This window comes from Miniopterus schreibersii (assembly GCF_964146895.1).
Source record: "Miniopterus schreibersii genome assembly, chromosome: 9".
Lineage (NCBI taxonomy): Eukaryota > Metazoa > Chordata > Mammalia > Chiroptera > Miniopteridae > Miniopterus > Miniopterus schreibersii.
The window spans coordinates 41717867-41745586 of NC_138118.1; the positions used below are offsets into that span (position 1 = coordinate 41717867).

Consider the following 27720-nt stretch of genomic DNA (forward strand, 5'->3'; position numbering starts at 1 on the left):
AAGCTGTTATCAAAAGACACTCCAGACAGCCTTTGCAAGAGAGCTAAGGTGTCAAGAGTCATTAACATGAATTACATCTTAAGTATTAACTCCCCAAACATATTGTGGGTAATTGACAAATTAGGGCAAAAATCTGTGCTATGCACAGCAATAGGTAAGCCAACTCTACAACATGTACAAGTTTTTCTGACAAACTTGGGGATGGAAGAGGAGACAGAGCTAAGAAGCGGGGAGAACAAGCAGCTTGAGGTGGGAGGAGGGTCAGGAAGAATAGCTAAGGGAGTCTAACAGTCATTACAAAGCTCAAAGGGACTCAAATTCTGGAGGGCAAGTCACAGGGTGAGCAAGAGGGTCTATACTGTGGTCAGAGAAGGTCAGTAGAGAGGACTTTAGAAGGAGGCTAGAAAATGGGGTAGGGAAGAGAAATGGGTGATCAAAGAGAGGTCAGTTGGGGCCAGAAGTTGAGGCTAGCATCTGATTTCTGGTTATAACTTGAGCTCTGTAAACATGCTGAAAATCCCTGAGCTATAAGAGAGCACTGTGTAACCAGGTACAATTTAATTGGAGATAATTCAATTAATAATTGTGATTGTGGTCAGGGAAGAAAACTCTGGGTAGTAATACAGAACCAAGGTAAGAGGGGGGAAATGCTAATAGTTAAAATGTTCTTTAATTATGTTCACATTGGACAGTAGAGAAGCTGCACATTGAAGAAGAAATAGCAAAGACGTCTGAAAACAAGAAGTCACATTTTGACACTCTACTTGCTGTATGGCCTGAGAAAAAGTACTAAGATTTTTGTGGGGAGGACTGTGCTATTAATCTATCATTTTTTAGGAAGAGAGCAATGACAATAATTGTAAGTGCTTCAAAGAAGTGTGAGGGCTACTTAGGTAATGTGCATTAAGAGCTTTTGCAAAATTGATCTTTTAAATTAAATAGATTAAGGTAAGAACAAAAAATTTAAGCATCTTGTGCAGAAAATGCAAATAGTTAGAATAATTCCTATCATTTAGCAAATTCCTATTGTGTGTTAGGCACAAGCTGGATGCTTTGAAAACATTCTCATTTAATATTCAAAATCACCCTGAAACTTGAGTTTTATTATCCCAGGTACATAGCTGAGACTTGGAGAGGTTTTGTAAATTGCCCAAGATCTTTCCTTTAAAAGATCTCATCACTGGTGAACTTAGTAACTAAGTAATACTTTGTGCTAGTTCCCTCTACTATAACTTATAAAACTCTATTTAACTCCCAGGAACAATAGAAAAGTAACTTGAATGGGCAATATTGTTGAATTTCACAAATTAAAAGCATTTTCTACGGTATTACAAAAATTCTGAACGGTGAAATGGAACAGCCTTGACTGGAGTTAGAGGCAACAAGTAGACTTTAAATTGAATCTGTCCCAGTACTCCAGTGCCATAATTTTGGAAATGTTTCAAGGAAAAAAATTAAAATTCCTTTTCATGAGGAGATCTTACTTTAGAAGTAAAAAATGCACTCGCTGATTAGGAAACTGAGTCAATTTCTATTGCTTTTTGGTGGTCTTTTAAAAATAAATAAATAGAAGATCTTGTTTACAAAAATAAATAAATAGAAGATCTTGTTTACTTACCCAAAGGAGTCGTGTCCGGCTCATTGGAATATCACTGTCGCAAAACACAATCCAGGTCCCTTAATCCTGCTTCTTTTGATCTCAAAAGGTGGTAACATTCAGTCCAGAGCTCACTCATCTGTAAATTGCATCACATTATCTCTGAGTTATTTAAGAAGCAAGCTCCGTTTGGTTTCTGGCATTTTAACCTGTTAAAGGCAAGAAGAGGGTTTACCACATTGTTCCAAAGGTCTTCCACTTACCACAGCCTTCAGAGGAAGCAAAATGATCGAACACATTGGGAATCAGTATGTTGTGGCCAGGCCAGTATATTCTGCAAATGCCTTTGGGGAAGAACATAAGAAGAAACAGAGACATCATAAGACATTTCTGGATCATCTCAAAGTATGCTGTAGGTAAGATATTTTTTAAAGATACTGGAAGTAAAAAGAAATGAAACACTTCCTTCTAAATTTTCAAACTTTTATGCTCTCCTTTCTGGCTCTAGTCCATAGCTTTCAGAGCCTTCTTATCTTTGGTTTCCAAACTCCCCTGCCAGAGCTGGGAAGGTCGACTCTGAAATGAACACCATCTCAGCTCTCAACACAGTCTTCCCATATCAGAGGACTAATAGATGAGGACAGAGGAACATTCTCAATTGAAATGCTGAACAATTCAAGCTGAGGACGAGAAGCTCTATTACCGCTAAAGAAAAGCAGCATTTTTCTTTATAAAAATCCTTTGGTGGTAGCCAAGGGGCAGGTGATATGGGTAAGGAGGTGTCTGTGGGAAAGTTAGTGAAAGTACTAGTTTGTTCTTTAATATATTATAATCTTTACCAATTTTCCACCTACAATGAGGTACTAAACTTAAAATTTGATATCAATTGACCAATGGCTTTCAATGTTTTCAGCTGTTCTACACAAAAGGCCAAGAGAATTGCCCTCTCTTTGCTCCCCATAGCATCTTGGTTACCAGCATACCGGATAAAGGAATGGCTACTCAGTGACATTGTTTCTGGAATCAGCACAGGGCTGGTGTGTGTACTGCAAGGTAAATTTTTTTGAGATGTAATTCATCTGTCATGCTTCTTGGTAAATTCACAAGGTCATGAAACAACCATATCACTTCCAGAATATTTTCACCACCACCCCCACCCCCAAAATCCCTTGCTCATTAGCAATTACTTCCCATTTCCCCCTCCATTCATCCATCCCCTTTGCAACAACTTTCTGTCTATGGATTTACCTATTCTGGGCATTTCATATAAATAGATTCACAGAATATGTGGTCTTTTGTGTCTGGTTTCTTTCACTTAGCATAATGTTCTCAAGGTTCATCCATGTTTCAGCATTATGGGTATTTTATTCCTTTTAATGGATGAATAATATTCTATTGTATGGATATAACCACATTTTGTTTCTGCATTCATGAGTTGATGGACATTTGGGTTGTTTTTGTTTCTACTTTGTGTCTATTAGAAGTGAACACTGTGTATAAGTTTTTGTAGGAACAATTCTCTTAAGAGTGTAATTGCTGTGTCATATGGTAACCGACTAGCAACATATGAGGGTTCAGATTTCTTCATATTCTTGTGAACACTGGTTATTGCCTGCCTTTTTTATTTTAACTGTCATAATAATTATAAAATGGTATCTCATTGTGGTTTTGATTTGTATTTCCTGAGTGACTAATGATGTTGAACATCTTTTCATGTGCTTACTGGCGATTTGTATATCTTTTGTGAGATTTTCTATTTAAATCTTTTGCACATTTTGAAATTAGGTTGTTTTTTTATTGTTGAGTTGCAAGGGTTATTTATATATTCTGTACTAGGCCGTTATTCAAGATACGATTTGCAAATAATTTATCCCACTTTATGGGTTGTCATTTCATTTTCTTTATAGTATCCTTTGAAGCACACATTTAAAATTTTTGATGAAGCCCATTTTATCTGTTTTTAATTTGATTGCTTATGCTGTAGGTGTCATTTCTAAGAAACCATTGCTTAATCCCAGATCACTAAGATTTACACCTATGTTTTATTCTGAGTTTCATAGTTTTAGCTCTTATATTTACAACTTTGATACAATTGAGTTAATAAAGTAACATATTTAGGGTCCAAATTTAAATTCTTAAAGAATCTAATGAGAACTTCTGTGATTCCCCTTGCATGAAATATAGACCTTGATGTTTGTGTATTTACAGGTTTAGCATATGCTCTGCTGGTCAACATCCCTCCAAGCTATGGGTTATATGCAGCCTTTTTCCCAATCATAATCTACTTTTTCTTGGGCACTTCTAGACATATATCTGTGGGTAAGTGAATTTCTGGTCTAATTAATGCTCACACTGTCTTTCCTTTATGAATTCCATTAGACACGCACTGTATCAATTTCAAATTGTTCATAATCCAGGAAAAGAGTCATAGTTTCTTGTAAGAATTAGGACTAAAAGACAATCGTGCTTTAGGGAGACATTTATTGACCACAATTCACCCTCTGTTAATTAGGTCCATTTCCAGTTCTGAGTGTCATGGTGGGAGCAACAGTTATGAGACTAATCCCAACGGCCAACTCAGGTGCTATGGATTCTTCTAATAGTTCAATGAGTAATGATTCGTCATTAAATGATCATAAGGTGATGGTGGCTGCCACGGTCACAGTACTTTCTGGAATCATTCAGGTGTGCACTTTCTCATGTAATCTACCTTCCCCAATCTGCCTGTCCTGACTGGTATACATTTTTCTGATTTTCCTCCTTCTGGCCACCCCTCCTCACATTTCCATTTGATTTGTAGCACTCCTTCCATAGCCCACAGGAAATCATTTAAAAAGGCTCACTCACCACCTGGCCTGTGTGGCTCAGGGGCTGAGCACTGACCTATGATCCAGGAGATCGGGGTTTGATTCCCAGTCAGGGCACATGCCTGGGTTTCGGGCTCCATCCCCAGTGGGGGGTGTGCAGGAGGCAGTTGATTAATGACTCCCTCATCATTGATGTTTCTATCTCTCTCTCTCCCTCTTCCTTCCTCTCTCTGAAATCAATAAAGACATATTTAAAAAATAAATAAAAATGGGTCACTCACCACAGCCAGTAATGGAGGGGCAGATTCACATTGCAAAGATGAGTGGCTGTGGGTCTAGAGAGAAGGAAAAATGGGAACAGAAAGGCACATGTGGTAAGGAGTGAAATGCTGAATTCAGTGAAATACCTGGGAATCAATATAGTCACCAAACTTAATTATATGCAAGTAATAGCAAAACTGGAAGCTTTGGAACTTTTTTCTTTCTGATTTTTCAGGGACTGTAATCTAGTTGGAAGGGACTGGGGTTTTGGACTTTGAACTGTCCATATCAAAGATTTGGGGAAAACTGAAGAGGTATATGGAGGGCCTAAAGCTTCTCTCCCAAGCCACACTCCTGCTGATAGTGAAAATGTCATGGGACTCCTCAAGACGTTGCTTAAGTTTATGAATAGTGATATTATCGATTAAGACCTTTCCTTAAAGAAAGAGTCAGTTTATACAAAACATAACTGGTGTGTCCTGCTGACAAACAGCGTGGTCAGGTCTTTCTAAGACATTTCTGAACCTACTGCCTCTGGGTGTCCACAGCTCCGACTGCATTCCGGGGATGTGAATGGAAAGGCAGGCCAGGTATCCAAAGGAAGGAAAATACTGATGCTTTGGGGCAATTAACCATTTGTGCCCCCAGTTAAAACCGAGCACTTCAGATGTCCAGTACACAGTTATTTATTTCTTACAAAAGTCAAGCAACTTGTTTGAGGGAATATGAATGGATACTTAGCAGCTAGAAAGTATAACTTAAAATTCCTTAGGAAAATTGATGAGGGCTGATGCTAGATAAGATTCTGCTATGAAAGGTTTATAGGTGAGTCTTCTAAAGATACTTACACCTTTTTAAAAAAGTGGCGTAGATAAGCCTGTTACTTTTTGGAGTGAGCTAGATTCGCTTGCTATTTGAACAGCATGTAACATTTCAGCTTGGGGAGTAGGGTGGGGAAGGGGAGGTGTTCCAGGAAGCAGGTACTCATGCTACTTTAAGATTTATAAGTACAGGCTGAACCTTTACATATTGATCATCTCAGTTGCTGATCCTTCAGGTTGCTGAGGTGTACTCCTAATCTACACTAACAAAGGCCTTTGCCCTTCTCTTTCCAGTTGCTCATGGGGGTTCTGCAGATTGGATTCATGGTGATATATCTATCTGAATCCCTAATTAGTGGCTTCACCACAGCTGCTGCTCTTCACGTTTTGGTTTCCCAGCTCAAATTTATTCTTCAGCTGACTGTCCCATCACACACTGATCCTTTTTCACTTTTCAAAGTAAGTATTACTTTTGCTTAAAAAATATTTAAATACATGTAATTTACTATCATGTTTCTGGGAGAACTTCCCTTTAATGCATTTGCCGTGGGACTTGCCTACAACGTCCAAGAAACAAATGGGTTGTGTAATTTATTCACATTAAGAAAAAGTTAGTAACAAAGATAATAACATTAAAAATCAACCACATCTACTGTATAGCTAATGTGAACAGCAGAGATAAAGTACCACTTGTCTTATATTTGATTCTTAAGTATTATTTTTTTAAATCTACATACATTATTAAAAGCTTTAATATTTTGTCCCAAGTTTTTAAAAATTTCTCAAAATTTTATTTTGAAAGAAATGTCCTAATTGAGTGAAAATGCTTCCCTATTTCTAAAAAACAAGCCTCATTCTTTTAGAATTGAAGTTCTTCTTACTCTTTTATGCATCTCTGTTTATAAAGCAAAAGCAAATTGGCCAATATGTAAATAGGACAGTGGTTCTTCCTCCTATAGAGGATGTACTGTAGAACAGACAGTGTTCTTTTTTTCCTTTCATCACCATTTATCCCCCATACCCTTTTCCACTTCTACCCCCTCCCCCACAATCACCACACTGTTGTTCCTTCTCTTATTCTCTTATTTTTTCTTTTTTGCTCAATCCCTCCATCATCCCCCCAAGTCCACCCCCTCCCCCACCAACACAGCTCTCTGTCTGCTCTCTGAGTCTGTCTCTATTTTGCTTGTTAGTTCAGTTTGTTCATTACATTCCACATATGAGTGAAATCATATGGTATTTGTCTTTCACTGGCTTATTTCATTTAGCATAGTGTTCTACAGGTCCATCCATGCAGTCACAAAGGATAAAATTTTCTTTCTTTTTACAGCAGAGTAGTATTCCATTGTGTAAATGTGTGACAGCTTTTTTACCCACTTATCTATTGATGGGCACTTGGGCTGTTTGTTTCCAAATCTTGGCTATTGTAAATAATGCTGCAATGAGCATAGGGGTTCATATATTATTTTGAATTAGTGTTTTTGATTTTTTAGGATAAATTCCCAGAAGTGGAATTGCTGGGTCATAAGGTAGTTCCATTTTTAATTTTTTGAGGTAACTCCATACTACTTTCCACAGTGGCTGCACCAATCTGCATTCCCACCAACAGTGCACAAGGTTTCCCCTTTCTCCACATCCCAGCCAACACCTGTTTGTTGATTTATTGATAAAAAGCTATTCTATTCTGACAGCTGTGAGGTTATATCTAATTGTGATTTTAATTTGCATTTCTGTGATAATTAGTTATATTGAGCATCTTTTCATATGCCTATTGGCCTGTTTTGAGAAGTGTCTATTCAGGTCTTTTGCTCATTTTTTAATTGGGTTGTTTGGGTTTTTTGGGGGCTGAGTTGTATAAGTTTTTTATAAATTTTGGATATTAACCCCTTATCAGATGTATTGGTAAATATGTTCTCCCATTCAGTGGATTGTCTTTTCACTTTGTTGATAGTTTCCTTTGCTGTGCAAAAACTTTTTAGTTTGATATAGTCCCATTTATTTTTTCTTTTGTTTCCCTTGTCCAAGAAGACATATCAGAAAAAATATTGTTACAAGAAATGCCTGAGATTTTACTGCCTATGTTTTTTCTAGGATTTTTATGGTTTTGAGTCTAACATTTAAGTCTTTAATCCATTTTGAGTTTATTCTTGTGTGTGGTGTAAGATCATGGTCTAGTTTCATTTTTTTGCACGTATCTGTCCAATTTCCCAGCACTATTTATTGAATAGACTATCTTTAGCCCATTATGTTTTTGACTCATTTGTCAAATATTAGTTGACTATAAAGTCATGGGTTTATTTCCAGGCTCTCTATTCTATTCACATAGAGAACCCTAAAGATTCCACCAAATAACTATTACAATTGATAAATGAATTCAGTAAAGTAGCAGGATACAAAATAAATATCCAGAAATCAGTTGCATTTTTATACACCAAGAATGAACTATCAGAAAGGGAAAATAAAAAATAAAAATAAAAATAAAAATCCCATTCACAATTGCTTCAAAAAGAATGAAGTAACTAGGACTAAATTTAACCAAGGATGTAAAAGACCTGTACTAGGAAAACTACAAGACAATGAAAAAAATTGAAAAAAATACAAATAAGTGGAAGTGTATACCATGTTCATGGATTGAAAGAATTAACAAAATTAAAATGCCAAACTACCCAAAGCAATCTACAGATTCAGTGCAATTCTTATCAAGATACCAATGGCATATTTCACAGAGCTAGAACAAATATTCCAAAAATTTATATAGAACCCCAAAAGACCCTGAATAGCAGCAGTGATCTTGAGAAAGAAGAACAAAGTTGAAGGAATGATCCTACCTGATATCAAACTATATTACAAGGCCATACTAATAAAAACAGCATTGTACTGCCCTGACCAGTGTGGCTCAGTAGTTAGAGTGTCAGCCCATGCACTGAAGGGTCTCAGATTCGATTCTTGGTCAAGGACATCTACCTGGGTTGCAGATTCCATCTCCAGCCCCAGTTGGGGTGCATGCAAGAAGCAATCAATCGATGTGTCTCTCTCACATCCGTGTTTCTCTCTCTCTCTCTCTCTCCCTCCCTCGCTTCCACTCTATCTAAAATCAATGAAAAAATATCCTTGGGTGAGGATTAAAAAAAACATAGCATGGTGCTGGCATAAAAACAGGCATACAGACAGTGTTCTTATCTTCATCTTTTTAAAAAAACCAGTTCTTGCCTGGCTGGGTGTGGTTCAGCTGTTGAGCATTGACCTAGGATCCAGGAGATCGTGGTTTGATTCCTGGTCAGGGCACATATCCGGGTTGCAGGCTCCATCCCCAGTCAGGGGTGTGCAGGAGGCAGCCAGTCAATGACTCTCTCATCATTGATGTTTCCCTCTCTCCCCCTTCCTCTCTCTGAAATCAATAAAGATATATATATAAAATGAAATAAAAATTCTTAGTTTCATTAATCTCTTCTATTGTCTTTTTACTCTCTACTTCTTTGATTCATCTCTGATCTTTGTTATTTCCTTCCTTTTGCTAACTTTGGGCTTATTGGTGCTTCTATCAAGACAGTCTTTGGGAGTCTGAGACAGAACTTGCTCCAGATTGGAACGAACACTCTCTCACTTCCATCCAGAACTGTTCCAAAAGTGGATTGTTCTAGGAGCAATTTGAGGTCTAGTTTGGGTCTGCTTGAGCTTTCCGAATCCCATGAATATTGAATCCGACTGGCTTCGAGAATTAAAATTGCACACAGTGCATTTAGCCAGAAAACTCATTTCTAAAAGTGACACAGAGAGTAAACTAAGAAATGTGAGGGTTCTTAACCTGAAAAAGCCCAGGAATTAAGGAGTAAATGCCTAATGCCTAAGAAAACGTATCAGGGATCAGAGGTTATCCCCTGGACAGGGCAATAGTGATGATTGTGAAATAAAGAACAGGGTCAAAGAGACCTAAAAGCAGAAGAGGCCAGTTTTAAACATGTGAAAAGTGTCCAAGATTGCCAGCAAAAATGTCAGAAGCATCCGTAACTCAGTGTGGTGCTGATGCTATGCTGCCCTTCTGGTGAGCAGAACAGAGAATCGCTATCAATCTATGTCAGTTCTTTTGCTTCAGTGTTTATTTTTATCTACTTGGAAATAACTGAGTGTTTAATCAAATTATGCATTAATATAGCACTTGGGTGTTCTTTGTTTTTATAATTTTAGGTACTAAATTCCATCTTCACACAAATAGAGAAGACTAATATTGCAGACCTTGTGACGTCCTTGATTATCTTCCTCGTTTTATTTGTGGTTAAAGAAATAAATCAGTGCTACAAAGCCAAACTTCCAGTGCCCATCCCAATTGAGCTCATCATGGTAACTGATCATCTTAAGACTTTCTTTCATAATTCATGACTCTCACATTTGTATGTTGAAAGCCCTTCACCATCTGCAGATCAGGAAGTTTGAGTGGGGCAGATGCCATCTCTGCAGTTTCTGGGTCGAATATTTAGTACAGTTTTATCTTTATTCAGAATTAAGAATTTTCTTTTATGATTTTGGGTTTATTCTGTCCATTTAAGACAAGGCTGATTAGGGGGCAAATCTCTGAGAAGTTGATAGATCCATTTGACTTAATGTCTCAACTCTGGTGGAAACATTAGATGTGCCTCGGGACTTTTTAAAAAGTAGCAAAGCCTGGGCTTGAGATTCTTATCTAATAGGTCAAAGGGTGGTTTCGGGAAATGGTATTTTTTATAAAGCAAGACTCTTAGGTATATCTCACATTTCTAACTTGGGCAATTTGCAACTTTGCAGACTGTGATAGCAACAGGTGTATCCTACGGCTTTGACTTCAAAAACAGGTTTAATGTGGCTGTGGTTGGGAAGATGCAAAGTGGGTAAGTGTGTCTTTTATGACAGCATCTCCAAGCACTAACTGGAGAGTAAGCAGGAGCTAGTAAAGACAACTGGCTGAAATGCATTAATCCAGGTCAGAAGCCTCTCTGCATCTGGCATTTATGAGGAAGGTTTGCTACTCCCTTTCTAGGAAGGAGCCACAAAGAACATGAGGGTCTGCAGTTATGAATATCAGAAAGTTTCTCCTTGTGGAAGGACTCCCAAACCAGATGATCAGGGACTCAAACACAAGTAAAAATGAAATAGTAAAAGTAGAAAAATATGCAATTGTACCTGCTTCTCCTGATTTAAAAAAAGGAAGAAAAGAAAACCAAATGAAACCAGATTTCCTTGTCCATAAATTACTACAAACAATATGTAGTGTTTTGTTTGTGGTTACTGGAGCCAAGATCTGACAGTTCAAAAGAGACACTGAAGGAATACCTGGCACACTGCTTGAGCAATCCGGTTAGGTACACTCTGTCCCTTCTCGTGATCAAATTCAAAACAAGGCCAGAGCAACTCTTACCACTGCTAAAGGATGGCAGGTCCAGCTCATACGAGGAATTTGAAAATGTATTCCATTGCATTTATTGGATTGAGAAGGAAGATCCAGATTTGTGCTCTCTTTCCTCTCGCTGCCCTCTGACCAGAACAGCAATTTCTTCCAACTTGCTTGCAATGATAGGTTGTGTTCCTGTTTAAAAAAAAAAAAAGACTTACCTCCATTCCCATGCTTAAGGTGTACTTGAGAAGTCGAGGAATCGGCATTTATGTGCATTGTTAACTTAAAAATAGCCAACTTATTTTAAAAGCAAATATATATATATATTTAAACAAAAACATATTTTTACCATCAGATATTCATGTGTAACACTTAGTGAATCTCAAACATCACTTGTAATTTAACATATTTTTAAGTAAGAATTGGAATGAAGCTGAAAGACAATTTCTAGGGTTTCTCTCCACTCTGCAGTTTTCAAGTAATTAAACTTTAGTAAATTAAAGGAGATCTTGTCAGAAGCGTTTTGGAAAGAAAAGATAAACTTTACATCACTGAGTTACAATCTTAGAGACTTTATTTTGTTACTATATTTTAAATGTCAATGGACATTTCTCCACAGTGTGGGGGTGGGAGGAATTCACATTTATTAATCGTTACATTCTACAGAGAGGCAATGTAGCCTGGTGGGCAAGTTCACATGCTCTAGAGGCAGAGAGCTTGGGATTTACTTCTGACTCCCTTCCTGTGACCTTGGGTTCAGGGAGTTAGGTAAATAACAGAGCCAAGAAATGAACTTAAGTTTTCGGGCCACACTGTCTATGGTGTTTAGAGGCTAGAACAAAAGAGTAATAGCTGACTTCTGGTTATTTTGATATAAAATACAAATTTTAATTGTATCACCAATTTTATATTTATTTAATAAATAAGCAATATTCCAAGCTAACTTTCTGATTTATGGTAGCTGCAGAATATGAGATAAAAGTACTTCTTCAAATTAGAGCTGAAAATTTTTTAACATAGATATTCACAAAACATGAAGAAAGAGTTGAATGGAGCCTAACTCACTGCCAATAAGTTTTAGATGCTTTTAGGAGCTGGGCATTTGAATAAATTGCTGTTGAGTTTGAAATATTCGTAGTGTTTATAATACAATTAGTATCTGTCATTTCACTGCTCTAAATTCATGAGGCATAAGTGCAAAAGTGTCCTCTGTGAGTTGAACTTTCCCCTGACACAACATCACTTTAAATGGAAACCCTCTCTCCATCAGGGCCACAGTTGGCTCTAGCAGTTCTGTGGAGCATGGGACAGAGTCCAAGGCCCACCTGTTTGCTAAGGGTTTTCCATGAAAGGTTATGCTAGCAACAGAGAGAAGACTTTCTTGCTTGCCTTACCTCAGAACTGTTTCCTCAAAAGCGTTTGTCCATGGATAACTAGTGGAAAGCATTGTGAGCTATGCTTTGCCACCCTTTGTAAAATACAAGTGGGACCTAAGGTATTTTGCATGAAGCTGATGGGGTATAATTATCCATTACAATATGGGTATACTAGCAAAATCATATCAGATGTGCCACTGTCATTGGACTGTATTTACAATCTTGCATCAAATTCAAGCAGCATTGCTTTTCAACAATGATATAATAGATTCCAAAGTTTGCAGTGGCACTAAACTCTTTCTAGTTATGCTCCAAAGTGAGACACCATTCATCCTAATAAATCAATGCATTTTTTCATTGATTTGCCCCAAAATTATGGACCACGTGATATATGCTATGAAGAGTGTTCAGTTCTGGTCACAGAATAGTGAACAAGTCATGGTCTCTGCTCAGAGAGCTGGTTGGCACTGGGGGTGGGGTGGGGAGGCATCAAGAGCTAGGGAAACACAGAGACTCTCTCCTAACACTTGGTGGTGAGGGAAGACTTTCTAGAAGGAAGAATGAGGGTGAGGGAAATGGTGCAGGCACAGGGAACAGCAAGTTAGAAGCTTCCGAGGTGAGAGAATGGGTAACGCCTTTGAGAAACAAACAAACAAACAAACAAGCTGGGTATGGCTGGAGCATAAATTCTGGGCAATGGTAGTGATTAAGCAGGAATGGAGGGGGTAGACCAGAGCTTTGCTAAGGAATTCGGACTTTTTCTGAGAGCAAATGGATGCCACTGAAGGTTTAAAAGCAGATTTATGACATTCAGTCTTGTTTATTTCAATTTTAGATTTCAGCCACCTATCACACCTGACTTGGAAATTATCGAAGGAACCATTGGAGACAGCTTCAGCATTGCAATCGTCGGCTTCATGGTGGCCTTTTCGGTTGCCAGTGTTTATTCCCTTAAACATGATTATCCTATCGATGGCAATCAGGTAAGTTTACCACCTATGCTGGGTCTAATTCAGCAACTTTAAACAATGTTCCGTGTACACAATATCAATGGTGCTGCTCCTAAGAAAGATTCCTCCTTGTTCTCTTGTCAGGAGTTAATAGCATTGGGACTGGGTAACATATTCACAGGAACATTCAAAGGATTTGCCTCAAGTACCGCCCTCTCCAGATCTGCTATTCAGGAAAGTACTGGAGGCAAAACACAGGTATTTCATTATCTTTGCTGTGAAGGCCATCATAGCTTAGTCCCTGGGGAGTGCAAGACCCGGGAAATGTTGATTCTGTGTTGAGAATGTTTTCATCTAAACAGGTTGCTGGGATTCTCTCTGCTGTCATCGTGCTGGTTGTCATTGAAGCCATGGGATATCTTCTGGAGCCACTACAAAAGGTAACATCCCTCCCCCTTTGGATGCTATCTCTCCTTTGGGTGTTGAATCAAGCACCCTGATTCCTAAACTCTGGAAATATAAACCAAACAGGAAAATGAGGTCAACTGCAAACTCTCAAGTACTCTTTTCAGCCAGTACTCTATGGGCCAAAAATATTTATTTTTCCCCAGTAGCATTTTATGAATGTTAGGAATGCACATGCCCATAAGACCTTATCTACTCTACTCTTCCCATGTTCGTAGTCCAGAATATAATTAATGTTTAGACAGAAAGACACGCTGGCACTGCAGCTTCAATATGAATTGACTGAAGTGGAGGTTTTCTTAAAGGTTGAGGTAATCAGGGCATCTCTCTAAGTCAGAGAATGGTGCTACCAGTCATATAACCTGTTCTTAGGAATCCTCCCTGTAGCTCCCAGAGTTTGGTTTGACTCCAAGACCAAAGCTGTCAGATTGCAGGATGGGAGCAAATAGCCAGACAGACTTGCTGTGTCCTCACAATCCTCTGTCCGGTTTTCCTGAACTGTAATTTTTGAGGCTTTTGGTGAATGCTTTGTAAACTGCTGCAGCTCCCAGATGGAAAACATGACAGAGACTCTGGAAAGCATAGGCTCTCTAGGAAACAAGACAATGGTAAATGCACTGTTCTTTGTGGTGTTTATATGATTGTGAGGGAGTGTATGGAGCACTGACTCTAGAGTCCTGTAGACCTGCTTCTAACCCTGGCTCAACCACTATTATCTGTGTGCTTTGGGGAAAATTACTTAACTTCTCTCAACCTGAAGTTCCCCATTTGTAAAATAGGGAGGGAAATAGCACCCACTTCACAGAGTTGCTGCAAAAATTAAATACATAGGTGAAGTACTTAGCTCATGTTATGGCACATGATAAACACTTAATAAGTTATTGCTAATATTATTATTATTATTCTGTGAACATTCTATTACACTTCCAACTACAAAGGGCATAGAGATATGACATGCCGGACAATGTTTATTGGTTGATAGCTAGATCTTTTCCCTTATTGGTTGGTAGCAGGAATGTGAACTTGGTCCTGAGTTTCTGGATTCCCAGTGCAGTCACCCCAAAGAGTGTCTCTGGCCCAATCTGTCTGCAAGCAGTGCAGAGTACTGTTTGCCAAAAGTATGCATTTTCCATACACTAACCTCCTGATTTCCAAAGGAATGGAATAGAAGGAGTCAAGAATCACCCCAAAAGAAATAGAAGAATGTATATGTCAATAAAAATAAGCCCTGGACAGGGAAGCTCAGTGGTTAGAGCTTTGGCCCATGCACCAAGGGGTCTCAAGTTCAATTTCCAGTCAAGGGTATGTACCTGGGTTGCAGGTTCGATCCTGGCCTGGTCAGGGCACATGTGGGAGGCAACCAATCCATGTGTCTCTCTCACATCGATCTTTCTCTCTTTCTTCCTCTCTTTCCCCCTCCCTCCCTTCCACTCTCTTTAAAAAGCAATGGAAAAAATATCCTTATGTGAGGATTAACAAAAATAAATGTGTAAATAAATGCACACACAGCCCCCCTACGTAGAGAATTCTGCCCTATTGTGCTTCTTCCCAGTGTATGTGTGTGCTCTCTCTCACCCACAGCAACTTGGAGAAATAAAGAAACAATTGCCATATAAAATCCTCACTCTCCTGTGAACAAACAATACCCATGGACATTGTCCAGGATGTTAATCAAAACCCTTCTACAACAGGTTCTTCTTAGACCATTGTGTCTGTAATGTCCTTATTTCACCTGAGTAGCTGCTTTGCTTCTTTTTATCACAGGTGGACAAAAAGCCCATAATGACAGCTAATAGACTGTTTCTTGGGCGCTTACTAAGCCTCAGCAGAGTTTTACGCATTTTCCATGTATTTAATTATTTTTATCAATTGCAGTGTGGATACCAGGTAAATTTCTCCCTTTGGCTTTTCAATGCTCTGCTGCCTTTATTCTTTAAGAGCGCTATTGTGTATGTACGTCATTTTAAATTTTTCAAATTGTTTTTTCATGGACTACTGACCAGGTGAGAATAATGCCTAATGAAAAGAAAACTATGTCTCTTCTGCAGATGGCACTAGATATTCTTAATATTAAAATTTCCCCAAAGCAGGAGGTTTATTGCAGAGAGTCTTATGGAACCCTCCTCCAGCTACCATGGGGATGACATCTTATATAGCTATAGTACAATATCAAAACCAGTACATTGACATTTATAGAGTACTGTTAACTAGATTACAGACTTTTTGCAGTTTTCACTATTTCTAACTGGTATTTGTGTACAATTTCTTTTTTAACATTACTTAAGACCATATTTAGTCTTCTAAACAATGAGCTATACTCTCAGAGAGTAAAAATAACTGGTTAGATATTAAATTATAAATGTTACTTGTGAAAATAAAAAATGTCCAGATCAGTTAAATAATCTTTGAGGTATGAAAATAAAAACTTGTTCAGTTTTTCTTTGTACACTGTGGTTTTATGGTATGAAAGTAATCAGCATACAAATTACATAGTCCATTCAGAATGGGGAACAGCTTGAACTGGGGGGGAGGGAAGGGTGTGTATCCACCACTGTGTTAAAATCTAAATAAGAAAGGGATCATAGCTGGCTAGTGAGCATTTTCACCTTAACTACCATCATTCCTGTAAGACAAGTGATCTCATTTGGGCATGTGAAGAATCAGGAGCCTGAAGTGCTGCTGTGGCAGAGCTGAGTTTTCTACCGAGAAACTTAGTGAATCTACTATTCAGTGGTATCAAAATCAGGGCTTTTTAAAAGAGGTCGTGTTGCCCAGCTGGGCGTGGCTCAGCGGTTGAGCGTTGACCTGGGATCCAGGCGATCGGGGTTCGGATTCCTGGTCAGGGCACATGCCCGGGCTGCAGGCTCGATCAATGACTCTCTCATCATTGATGTTTCTGTCTCTCTCTCTCTCCCTCTCCCTTCCTCTCTCTGAGGTCAATAAAGATATATTTTTAAAAAATAAAAAAATAAAAAATAAAAGAGGTCGTGTTACTGGGTGGTTAGTACTGGCTTTGGAAATATTAATTCATTAGCTCATCTGCTTATTCATTGAATAATTGTTAAGCCCCTCCTGGGTATATTCAATATGGTCGGTTCTGGGGATATAACAGGGAACATGACAGATATGGTACACGCTGTCCTAGAGAGTCTACCTCAAATCTTTGCCACCCTCTGTGGTTTTCAGCTTCCTGTTTCAAAATGCCATGAGTGCTGAGTATCATCAGAGTTTTGAATTCTTATTCCAGGACCCCAAGCTCCCCAAACTTCTTTTTAAACAAAGAGCAACCCCCTCTCCCATCTTCAATAAAGAGGCACACATCAGACTATCTCTGACTGAGAAGAATTTATTTCCATCATAAGTTGTAAGATCTGCCTTTCTCTGTCCCAAAGTACAGGCTAGTAAGTGCTGTCAGGTCATTCATGGCATGTCACTGTCACCATGGTGGGGAAGGTCTGGTGTGTCTTGCATGGCATTGCACACCAGAAAAGGGCATACACTTTGCTTTGAGGCCCTTTAAAGGACTCACTTATCTACAGCCTTCACCTTTGCTTCTGTATGGCTTATTTAGTTATCTGAAAGTACATCTGCAGTTATGTTTTTCACAGTCTGTCCTGGCAGCTTTAGCACTTGGAAACTTAAAGGGAATGCTGATGCAGTTCACGGAAATACGAAGATTGTGGCGAAAGGATAAGTACGATTGTGTAAGTAGAGGCAACAATATTTGAGAGAAAAATCAGGATTGCATTTAATGCTTATGTAAAATGCATATTTATATTGTAAACTATGAGAAATTTTGTTTCTATATATCTATTTAAATGACCTTAATTTGTTTTATTTATTATCTTTAAACTGCATACTCTAATGATCATTCTCTGGGATTTTAATTTAAAAAGATGAGCTTCTTGCAAGTAGGAAATGCTCCAGAAAACACAAATAGACATCCTCCTTAGATCTGTTCTAAAAATCCTTGCAGTCATCCCTAATGCCACAGAAACTCTCTGAAGTTCAGGGTATGCATTGCTTCTGTTCATCATTACATCATACATTAGTTACCAGAGAATCTGTGAAAAACTTAAATTCTGAACATTCTTTTTGGAAATACTCTATAAAGGCTCCCCTTGCTCTCAACATACCTTGCTGTGAGAAGCAGAGTCCATAATTATATCAGGTTCAAAGTCTATGGCGTAAAAATGCTTAACATATCCTACGGTACTTTACAAGCATTAAGTAATAAACTACACTTCGTTTACTTTTGTTCCTGCTAGATAATTGGTGGAGATTTTCACAGCCCTTTGGCATACTGAGATTCTTGTAGAGATCATTGCTATAAATGAAATTAGCAGATGAAAAGTAAGAGATTAGTATATTATATACCAACTAATTTGCTAATTTTAAGGAACAGCAGCTGGTTCTGGAGTTTTAGCTGTGACAGATAGGCTCAGCCATTTCCTTAACTGGTTCAAGGATGGGATTAGCAATGGATACACTCTCTTTGGATTTTTCAAATATCTGCTTGTGTTTCTGTGGTTCAGAACCTGAGCTGGCAGAAATGACCTCTGGAGGCAAGTACCATCTCCTGTACACTTCCAACCTCTGCTGTTGTCCCAAGAAGTTCACGCTTTCTCATACCAATGGGCCTAAGACATTGTACTTGAATCAGAGCCGATTGTAGTGTATGGTGTACATGTTGCCTTCCTTTTGCAGCTAATTTGGATCATGACCTTCATCTTTGTCACTGTCCTGGGACTTGCTTTAGGCCTGGCAGCTAGCGTGGCGTTTCAGCTCCTGACCATCGTGTTCAGGACCCAATTGTGAGTGTCGCACTCTGTATTCTTGCAGACTTTGGCCTACCAGTGTCAGAAGAAAAAAACTTGTCCCTGGTTAAGGGGAAAGTAGTTTAGTTGATAGGCATGCAAATCTATCAAGATTGGCCAGTCTGTTCTTCCTCGGGTTGCTCACTCCAAAGGGGAATAAAATGTCCTGAACTTAGAGCATTAGCCCAGGTCACTCCAGCTGTTGGTCTGCTCCCTGTTTGCACTCCAAAGAAATCATGTAAATCTCTTTGCCTTAGACTATTTAAACAGGGGAATGTGTTATTGAGAAGACTGTGAGATTCTCCATGTCTAGTGTCTTTATAGGTTTTAGATTTTACTCCCACCTGAAAAACATGGAGCTGAACTAAGAGAATTTCTGAAAGGCACCTCTCATCCTAGAATTCCACAAAAACCACTTAGAATGCTTGATTCTTGTCATCCAGTCCAAACATCTTTTTGATTCTTAAATTTCTGACATATGTTACCACCACGTGGTCACTTAGCCTAAATTGGATTATGTATGTGACAGAGAAATAAGTCTTCTTAGGAATTAAGGAATTCTAGAACATAGTGTTGTCATAGTTAAAGTTAATTCTTATGTTGCAGTGTTCCTGCATTCATTGACTCATTTATATTTGCATTCATTTCCTGGGGACTCATCAAACATAGAGACAAACTGAGTGGCCATAGGCAAGTCATTATACTTCTCTATGTCCACATCTATACAACTGGGTAATCATATCTGCTTTCTTCACCAAATAACAGATATTCAGAATCCAAATGGCAAACACATAGAGAAGCTCTTTGTAAGCTGGAATATGGTAGATGGGCTGCACTGTCTTAGGAGCTATGGAGAAATAAGGAAAACAAGGTGTTTGCCCTCCAGAGTCTCTAATTGCATAATGATTCTTCTATGTTTTGAAAATGAACCTGCCTTGGAATGTTAGCCTTATAGACCTCCCAAATGTGCATGAATGATTCACATGGTGTCGACTTTCCCTACAGTCCGAAATGCAGCACACTGGCTAATGTTGGAAGGAGCAACATCTACAAGAATAAAAAAGATTACTCTGATGTAAGGAAGATTCATTTTTTACTTTGATTTGCTAAATGATATTAATATGAGTCCACTGGGCACCATCTAATATGCTTCTCTGCCTTACAGATACATGAACTGGAAGGAGTGAAAATTTTCAGATGTCCATCTCCTATTTACTTTGCAAACATTAATTTCTTTAAGCAGAAACTTATTGATGCTGTAAGTTTAGGGGTTATTATTATTATTTTTTGTAATTCCACTGAATATGTAGAAATGAAATATCTGTTTTGTAACAAGAGAGGGCCATTGACTTCACATATGTTGAAGCTGGGTTGTGTTAGTGTTTCACCATGTCCCGGAGTAGGTGAAAAATTACCTTATAAAGGGTCCATTAGTACCTTGGAAAATAAGACTCTTTGGACAATGTCCGATATACAGGCATCTTTCATTAAATTCTGCTGTAGAGTAAAAAGACTACCACAAGATTTGGGCTACTGGTTTTTAATAGATATTATCCTACAGATTTTCCTGAGGAATCAACTTCAAAAAGAGAGTACTATTTTAATATTTCACTGCATCATTGAAGAAATTAGGAATAGCAAACAAATATTTATAATATAAATGAAATTAATAAATATAATATAAATGAATATTTAACATGAAATAACTGAGTGTCCCTGGTGGCCTGGAGAGAAGACGACAAAGAAGCAGTCTTAAGGTTAAGAAACAAAAGTACAGCACTTATATTTGAGCCTGCCTTTTGGTCTACTCTGTACCTTGCATAGAGTTTGTGCCTTAGCCCTATTATTATTAGATAGGTATGCATCAAATATTTTTCTACCCAGCTTTTTTACAATGATGGATCATATTGTGTATATGGCTTTATATATTGCCCTTATCACTTAATCTAGTATCTTTCTATCTAAGTACATTTTTTTCCCAAAGGTTTTTTTTTAAATTATGTAATTTGATTCCTCTTAGCTATTATTGTAGGGCTATATATTGCCACAATAAAACACATTTGTTTTGAAAAGGGGAAAATGAAGGTTATCCTCAGGTTATTATAAAATAATAAAATTATAAAAATAAATAAATTCTAAAATTATAAAATAAAAATCACATAATAATAGATGTTATAAAATATAATCATATAAATTTTAATAGAATAAAATTATATAGAAGCACAATACTAATTAGATGCCACTCATATTGTGGTTTTGTGTAGACCAAAAACACAAACAGATTCAAATCAGAATTTAGACCCATTCATGGATAATTTATGGATAAATCCTAGATGGTGCAGAGGTTTTAAAATGCTAATAACTGCATACAGGCTGAGTAGACCATAGGCCTGACACAATGCTCTCACTGATGTTTGAACCACTTACATTTTATTACAAATATATGTCTCAATTTCTCAATCTATCCCAGTTATATGAGTAGCAGAATATTCAGTACCCTTGTAACACAACAATGGGTTTCTCAGGTTGGCTTTAGTCCACTTCGAATTCTACGCAAGCGCAACAAAGCTGTGAAGAAAATCCGAAAACTGCAGAAGCAAGGACTGCTGCAGGTGACACCAGTAAGTTTCTTGATCACATTTCTGTGTATTATAGCTAAAAGCTTAGTAAAATGTGTAGCTCAGGATGTTGGTTCCATTTTTTTATATAAAATGCCAGATAAACAAGGTATTTTGTTGTCAATTAATGTGTTATTTTTAAATAGTATCTTTGAGGATCTCCTTAAAATGTTATTCTCCTGGGAACTTTTCTATCCTCCAGAGAAAAGGGTTTACAATCTCATTTGCTCAACCTAACTTTGAATCTGTGTTTCAGAAAGCCACTGGCTATCTTTGACACACGGAATATATTTCTTGGTCGGAATTACCATGCATATTACTATGCTCTTTTGCAGAAAGGATTTTTATGCACTGTTGATGGCTTGAAAGATTCCGATGAAGAGCTCGACAACAATCAAATAGAAGAACTGAATCAGCCAGTCAATACCACAGACCTGCCCTTCCAGATAGACTGGAACGCCAATCTTCCTCTCAACATTGCCGTTCCTAAAATTGAACTACATAGCCTTATCCTGGACTTTTCAGCAGTGTCATTTCTTGATGTTTCTTCAATGAGGGGTCTCAAAATGGTAATTTCTTTTTTTCTTAATGGAAATAACCAATCAGTGACTAAAGGTGAAAAATTGTATTTAGAAAACAGAATAATTTCATTTTGTTCAAACTTCTCTTTAAAAAATATCTTAACATCACATAATTCTGAAGACTGCTTGCTTTTTCTTTTCCTTTTTTTGCATGTTTGTTTATTTGTTTGTGCCAGCTTTGGAGGAAAAAATACACACACACATAATATTGATTTTTTTTTATCCTAGCAGGATAGCACAGAGGACAGGGACCCCACCTTACGTTTCATTAAAGTCCTAATGTTTAGCTCAGCATCTCATAGATCAACAGTATAAGCTACTTTTCTCACCTTATATGACCTTAATGATATCTCTACTGATAGTTGCTCTTAGCCTAGAGACTAAGAAATTGGATAAAGTTTTGTTGGTGCTAGACACATCTAGTCACTGTGGACAGGAACAATGAACAACTTATGAGTCCTAAGGTTTTCTTACGCTCATGTATATAGAAAGCTCTACCTGAGATCATCTCATAGAAAAAACTTTTAAAATTAGGGAGTGATGTCAGCATCATGGCATATTAAAAAGACTCCTTTGTTTACTCCTAAATTTAAAATTAAATCAGAGTTTACTTTGTGAGTTAAGGAGAACATTTTCCTATCGTACTTCCCCGAAGAATGATCACTTTTAACTTCCTCCTTACGAGGACAGTTCTTTCCTTTGGATTTGTTTCTTTCTGTCACAGAGCCTTGTTTTAAACTTTAGTGTCTCTTTATACTATTATCTCTTTTCAAAATGTAATAGGTTCTGAAAGCAATATGTTGCCCATAAATCATAATTATGACGGTTTTATTTACATTTCTGACAAGTGAAACTGTTCCCCAAGGAAGATATACTTTCTTTTAACAGATTTTGCAAGAATTTATCAGGATCAAGGTAGATGTTTATATTGTTGGAGCTGATGGTAAGTTGTTTTATTTTTATATCCTGACAATCACTTTAGGTTCATTGCCAACTCTCAATCTAGACAGCCCTTCCAAGAACAGTTATTTTTTTTTATGATTACCAAGAAGGAAATCTAATTTTTAGCTGAGCCTATAGAATTCCCTCTGGAACTAGCATCTTTATATTTTAGTTTTGTTGATATGAAATTAAATTGACTTTACAATTTGAATCCTAGTTTAATAGGCAGCAAAAAAAAAAAAAAAAGTGAATATGCAACCACTTTTTACTCTCCTCTTCCTGAAAAAGTAGGCTTATTTCCTCTTTTCCTTGCCTCCCTTGATCCCTCAACCCATAATAACCTGGTTTCTGCTTCACCCTGCTGATGATGTCATCAGTGATCCAGATTATCAGGATCAGCTGCCTCCATCCCAGCCTCATTCTCACGGAGCCTACTTCAGCATTTGGCCCTTTCTTTAGCATTTCTCCATGGCTCTTTCTCCATGGCTTCTGAAGACCATTCTTGGGATTCACCTCCCACCACTCTCATAGCTCCTCAGTGTCTGACATCGGCTCCTCTCCCATTCTTTGACAGCCAGTCTTTCCCAGGCTTCCCCCTTAAGTCATGTAGCTCTAACTCTATGAACTCTTTCTAGTCAATCTACACACTTACGACCGCCAGTGTGTCTAGTTAATGAATTCCCACACTACGCCTCCAGTCCAAACCTTTCTTTCTGAGCTGCAGATCCACATATTCAATTGTCGGATGTCTTCCAGGCACCTCAGATACACGTTCAAAACTAAATATATTATCCTCCCTCCCAAACCACTCCTCCTTTCCTAACAGTCACTCCGCGGCCACTCACCAGCTGCCACAGTAAAAACCCTGGGGCCCTCTTTAATTTCTCCCTCTCCCCTTCCCTCAGCGAGTCCCTGCAGATAGCTCCTCTTGAGTCAGTCCTGCTCTCCACTCCACAACCTCAGTCCAGACCTTTATCATTTCTCATCCAGGCCCCAGGGAGGACGTTTCTAACTAGTGTCCTTGTCTCTAGAATGTTCTCCTATCCCATTTTCTGACTAGAAAACTCCTTCAAGAGTGTATTCCTCAGCACCTGGAAGAGCATCCTTGCTCCTCCAGACAGAACACTGTGATCTTCAGACTTTGCGTCTGCGGAACACGCGTCAGGCTATTCTGCAGCCCGGTGCTTGTGTTCCTGCTGGGTTCCAGCCTCGTCCTGGGTGCTGGGGAAACGGCTGTGAGTGAGACGAACCCCTGCCCTCATGGATCTCAGTCTAGTGGGAAAGTAAATGAACACATATTTCAGGTAATAAATGCAGTGAAGAAAAAAGCTGGTTAGGAGACAGAGTCCAGGGATGGCTCTGTTTTAGACAGGCCTTCAGGCATGTCGAATAAGGTGACATCTGAGCAGAGACGAGTGAAGCGAGGTGAACCTTGGCAGTGTCGGGGGAAAGCACAGGTCCTGAAGGAGGCATGAAATTGGCATCTTTCATTTTCCCTCTCTACTGGCTCCTGTCCCTAAAATCTACAGACATAGTCTGGTTTCAATGTCTCCTTATACTTAAAAATATTCTCTTGATCTCAGTAATCCTTTAATCTATTCAACAATTTTACTCTTCCTCCATCATCCCACATCGTCTTGAAAGTATCTCCCCCTCTCCGTTCTTAACAAAAATCTTCACCTTCCTTGCCAGTACAGGCACCCACCTCCATCCTGGGCTCTGGCGACTGCGGTGGCCTCTCTCCCTCTCCCTCAGGTCCTGTCAATGCTGAAAGCTTGCCTGTGGGCAGACTTCCCACCCCCATGCTTTCGTATCTCTCTTCCTCCATCTCTCTCCAAATTCTAGTCATTCTTTTAAATGGTATCTACTTGGTCAAGTTTTCCCAGGCACCCATCAAGAGGAAACAATCTTTACCCTACTTCCTATGAATTTCCATAGCACATTATCTGTATCTGCCTTATTCATTCAACAAAAATATGAAGACCTTGCCCGGCCAGGCGTGGCTCAGCGGTTGAGCCTCGACCTAGGATCCAGGCGATCGGGGTTCGATTCCCGGTCAAGGCACATGCCCGGGTTGTGGGCTCGATCAATGACTCTCTCATCATTGATGTTTCTATCTCTCTCTCTCTCTCCCTCTCCTTTCCTCTCTCTGAAATCAGTAAAGATATATTTAAAAAAAAAAAAAAAATGAAGACCTACTATGTCCTGGTCATTATTTTGAAAATGAAGAAAACAGCCAAGAAAAAAAATCAGATTGCTTCCTGCCTTTATTATTCTACAGTACTTTTCCTTCCACTACTATGGGTATACATAAATGTTCTTATATCCTTGAAGGCAAGATTCATCTGTAATTTACCTTCATGTTACCCAGCCAGAGCTTTGAGGTAATATTTAATTGAGTGATCTGTGCAAACAAGTGCTGGTTAGTGCCTGCAAGAATGGAATTCCTTACAGATGTCTGGAGAGGTGGTGTGGGGTGGTCAGAAAAGATGTTTTCTGATGGAACAAAGCAGCTTCTAGAAAATGGGCTACAGTAAGTAACTGGTAAATAATAGGTCTGGCCACCTCAAACTACAGCATGTCACTGGCCCAGGAGCATATGTTCTATTTGGGCAGAATCCCAATTTTAACAAATAAGCCATACTTGATGCGTCAATCATTTACTGTGGAGATTTACTCACTAGGCTCCTGCCTGAAGGAAAGCGGACTGATTTTCTTCTAAGAACTACTAAAAGTTTTTCTCATTTGAACCTTTTTCCTCAGTCTTCTTACCTTAGAGCATTAGATACATACTTTTATTAGAAAGGCATCCTTTAGTTCTAGAAGACACTGTACTAATGGCACCCTGGTATTGGACCATTGCAAACCCCAAACTCTTAACCAAACACCAGTGAAATGTACATTTGTAAATGAAAATGAAAATCCCCAGCCTCAGGGAGAAACCTATGGCCAAACAGTCTCGTCTTCCTTACTACTCTTCTTCCTTTTCCCTCTTCAGATGATTTTATTGAGAAGCTTACACGGTGTGAATTTTTTGATGATGAAGTCAAGGACTCAATATTTTTCTTAACAATCCATGATGCGGTTTTGCATATTTTGATGAAAAAGGATTACAGTACTTCAAAGTTTAATTTCAGTCAGGTACCTGCTTTTTGGTAACTTTCACATTTGTATAATAAATCATCTTTGCTTCTTAAATTTCCCTTTATTTTTCATTATTTAAAAATATTGTTCCTAATCCAGAATCTGGATTAGGAGTAAAATTTGCTTTTACCATAAATTCAAATGGAGGATTACATAATTGGGAATGTAAGGTAAGATTGATTCTTCCACAGGTTTATCTTTATCTAGACATCACAACAAAAACCCCATAAAATAGTGAGGCCTCTTCCACATGCTGCGGAAAGTCCAGCACTTGTCTGAGCCTCTGTGCCTCATCCCTAGAAATTTGAAGTAATGTCTCTTTCATAGAGACTTTGGGGGAAATAACTTGGACCAGGACAAGCAGGATGGGACATATTGATACTAGATCTGTATTAATGCAATATTGAGCATACAGAGAGAAAACTTGTTTTCAAAGTACTTGCAACCAACATCTTATTCTGGCCTTGTAATAATCTATGAGGTAGGGAAAGTATTGCTCTTTCCATTTATAGATGAATTAGTGATGGAGTTGTGAAGCTAATACACAACTCTCGACTCCCAGGTGCATGGTAAGTCCCTAGCACAGTTCCTAGCCCAGCATTGAAAGTTAAGTTCCTTCCTTCCTTACTAGAAAGAGTTGCCAAATCATCATTTAACTGGATAGTCAGTCTCATTTCATTCTAGAACATTCATTTTTAGAATATTCGGTCCTTTAAGGGAACAGCAGACCCATCAAACGGGTATCTGCTGTAGGCCAGGTGCATGATAGGTGGATTACATTCATTATCTCAATCGTTACAACAACATGCAAGGAAGATATCTTCATTTCACAAATGAGGAAATTAGGAGGGCTTAAAGAACATAACCAATTTGAATAAGATCACATACCAAAGTGACAGTGACAGGATTTGATGCCAAGACCTGTGCTCTGTTCATTCTACTATACTGGCTCTATCCTTTGGTGAAAGACTAAAGGAAGTGAGTGTCTGGAGAAAGAATCTAATGATTGTCTTCAAGTATGGGAGGTGGTTGGTGGTATTTCTCTTACTTGAAGAAAGGTGTAAGAAAAATAGCAAAAGGAATTTAGATTAGAAATAAAGAAGAAATGTTAAGTTATATTAAATAGAAAAAGATTAGGTGAAAAAACTATTCCAGAAAGTCAGATAGGCCTGAAGTGAGAGAGCCGAGAAATGCACCATGATTTGTTCCCAAGGGGGGATTTCAGAGAAACCCAAATCTAGCACCTTGCTTGACACCCCCCTCCCCCTCCCTATAAAGAACCTCACCAGCAATCCTCTGCCCAGTAGCTGGATTCAGAATCGTCACCAAGTTTTAGAGGATAAAGTATAGGAACAGAATTTAAACCTGATACTTGATCAAAGCTTTAGAACCAACGGAATGTAGTCAGCACCATTTTATACCTGTTTCTCTGTATTTAAAAAAAGAAACACAATGTCACTCCTTGCATTACTTAGAGAAAGATAAATCAGCAGTCAGGGGTAGGCTGCCAGTGGTGATTTATGTAAAAGCTGAGTGTGCTTGGTCAACAAATACACATGGCCCCTTGGAACTTGTGTGCCTCCTGAAACATGTGAAGAAATACATTGTTATAAGTTCTATTGTTACCTTAAGTTAAATTAGTCCTTTGAAAGATACTTATGATACAACCTGGTATCACATGGTTTTATGTTAACCAAGAAGCAATGAAAGGTACTTGATTATGAAAATTCAAGACAAAAAAATGTGTTGATGACTCTGGCAAATTCCAGCTCCTAATTTTAATCAGATTGACTACATTTTAAATATAAGATATGATTATTGAAAGGGATAGAATTTAACAAGTTTTTTCTAAAAACAAGAACTTTCTGTCTTCTTCTAGGTACCGGTTGAAACTCAATTCTAGTCAAAATATGATCCAGAGGGATACTCATCTGACTGTCACATACAGAACAACTTTATACCCAGAAAGTTATTGA

At 38.3% G+C, this 27720-nt stretch overlaps 1 protein-coding gene across 1 annotated transcript; it reads left to right on the forward strand.

Moving 5' to 3' along the window:
- Positions 1 to 1882: 1882 nt before the first annotated feature.
- Positions 1883 to 27720, forward strand: SLC26A3 (solute carrier family 26 member 3; the record flags this gene model as incomplete). Its single annotated transcript, XM_081146969.1, has 19 exons — positions 1883 to 2013; positions 2511 to 2650; positions 3806 to 3916; positions 4110 to 4282; positions 5781 to 5945; positions 9672 to 9824; positions 10266 to 10348; positions 13063 to 13210; positions 13322 to 13435; positions 13540 to 13617; positions 17251 to 17346; positions 18350 to 18456; positions 19465 to 19534; positions 19625 to 19717; positions 20985 to 21080; positions 21413 to 21646; positions 22547 to 22601; positions 25599 to 25755; positions 27624 to 27720. The coding sequence occupies 19 exons, from the start codon at positions 1883 to 1885 to the stop codon at positions 27718 to 27720; spliced, it is 2301 nt and encodes a 766-aa protein (XP_081003095.1).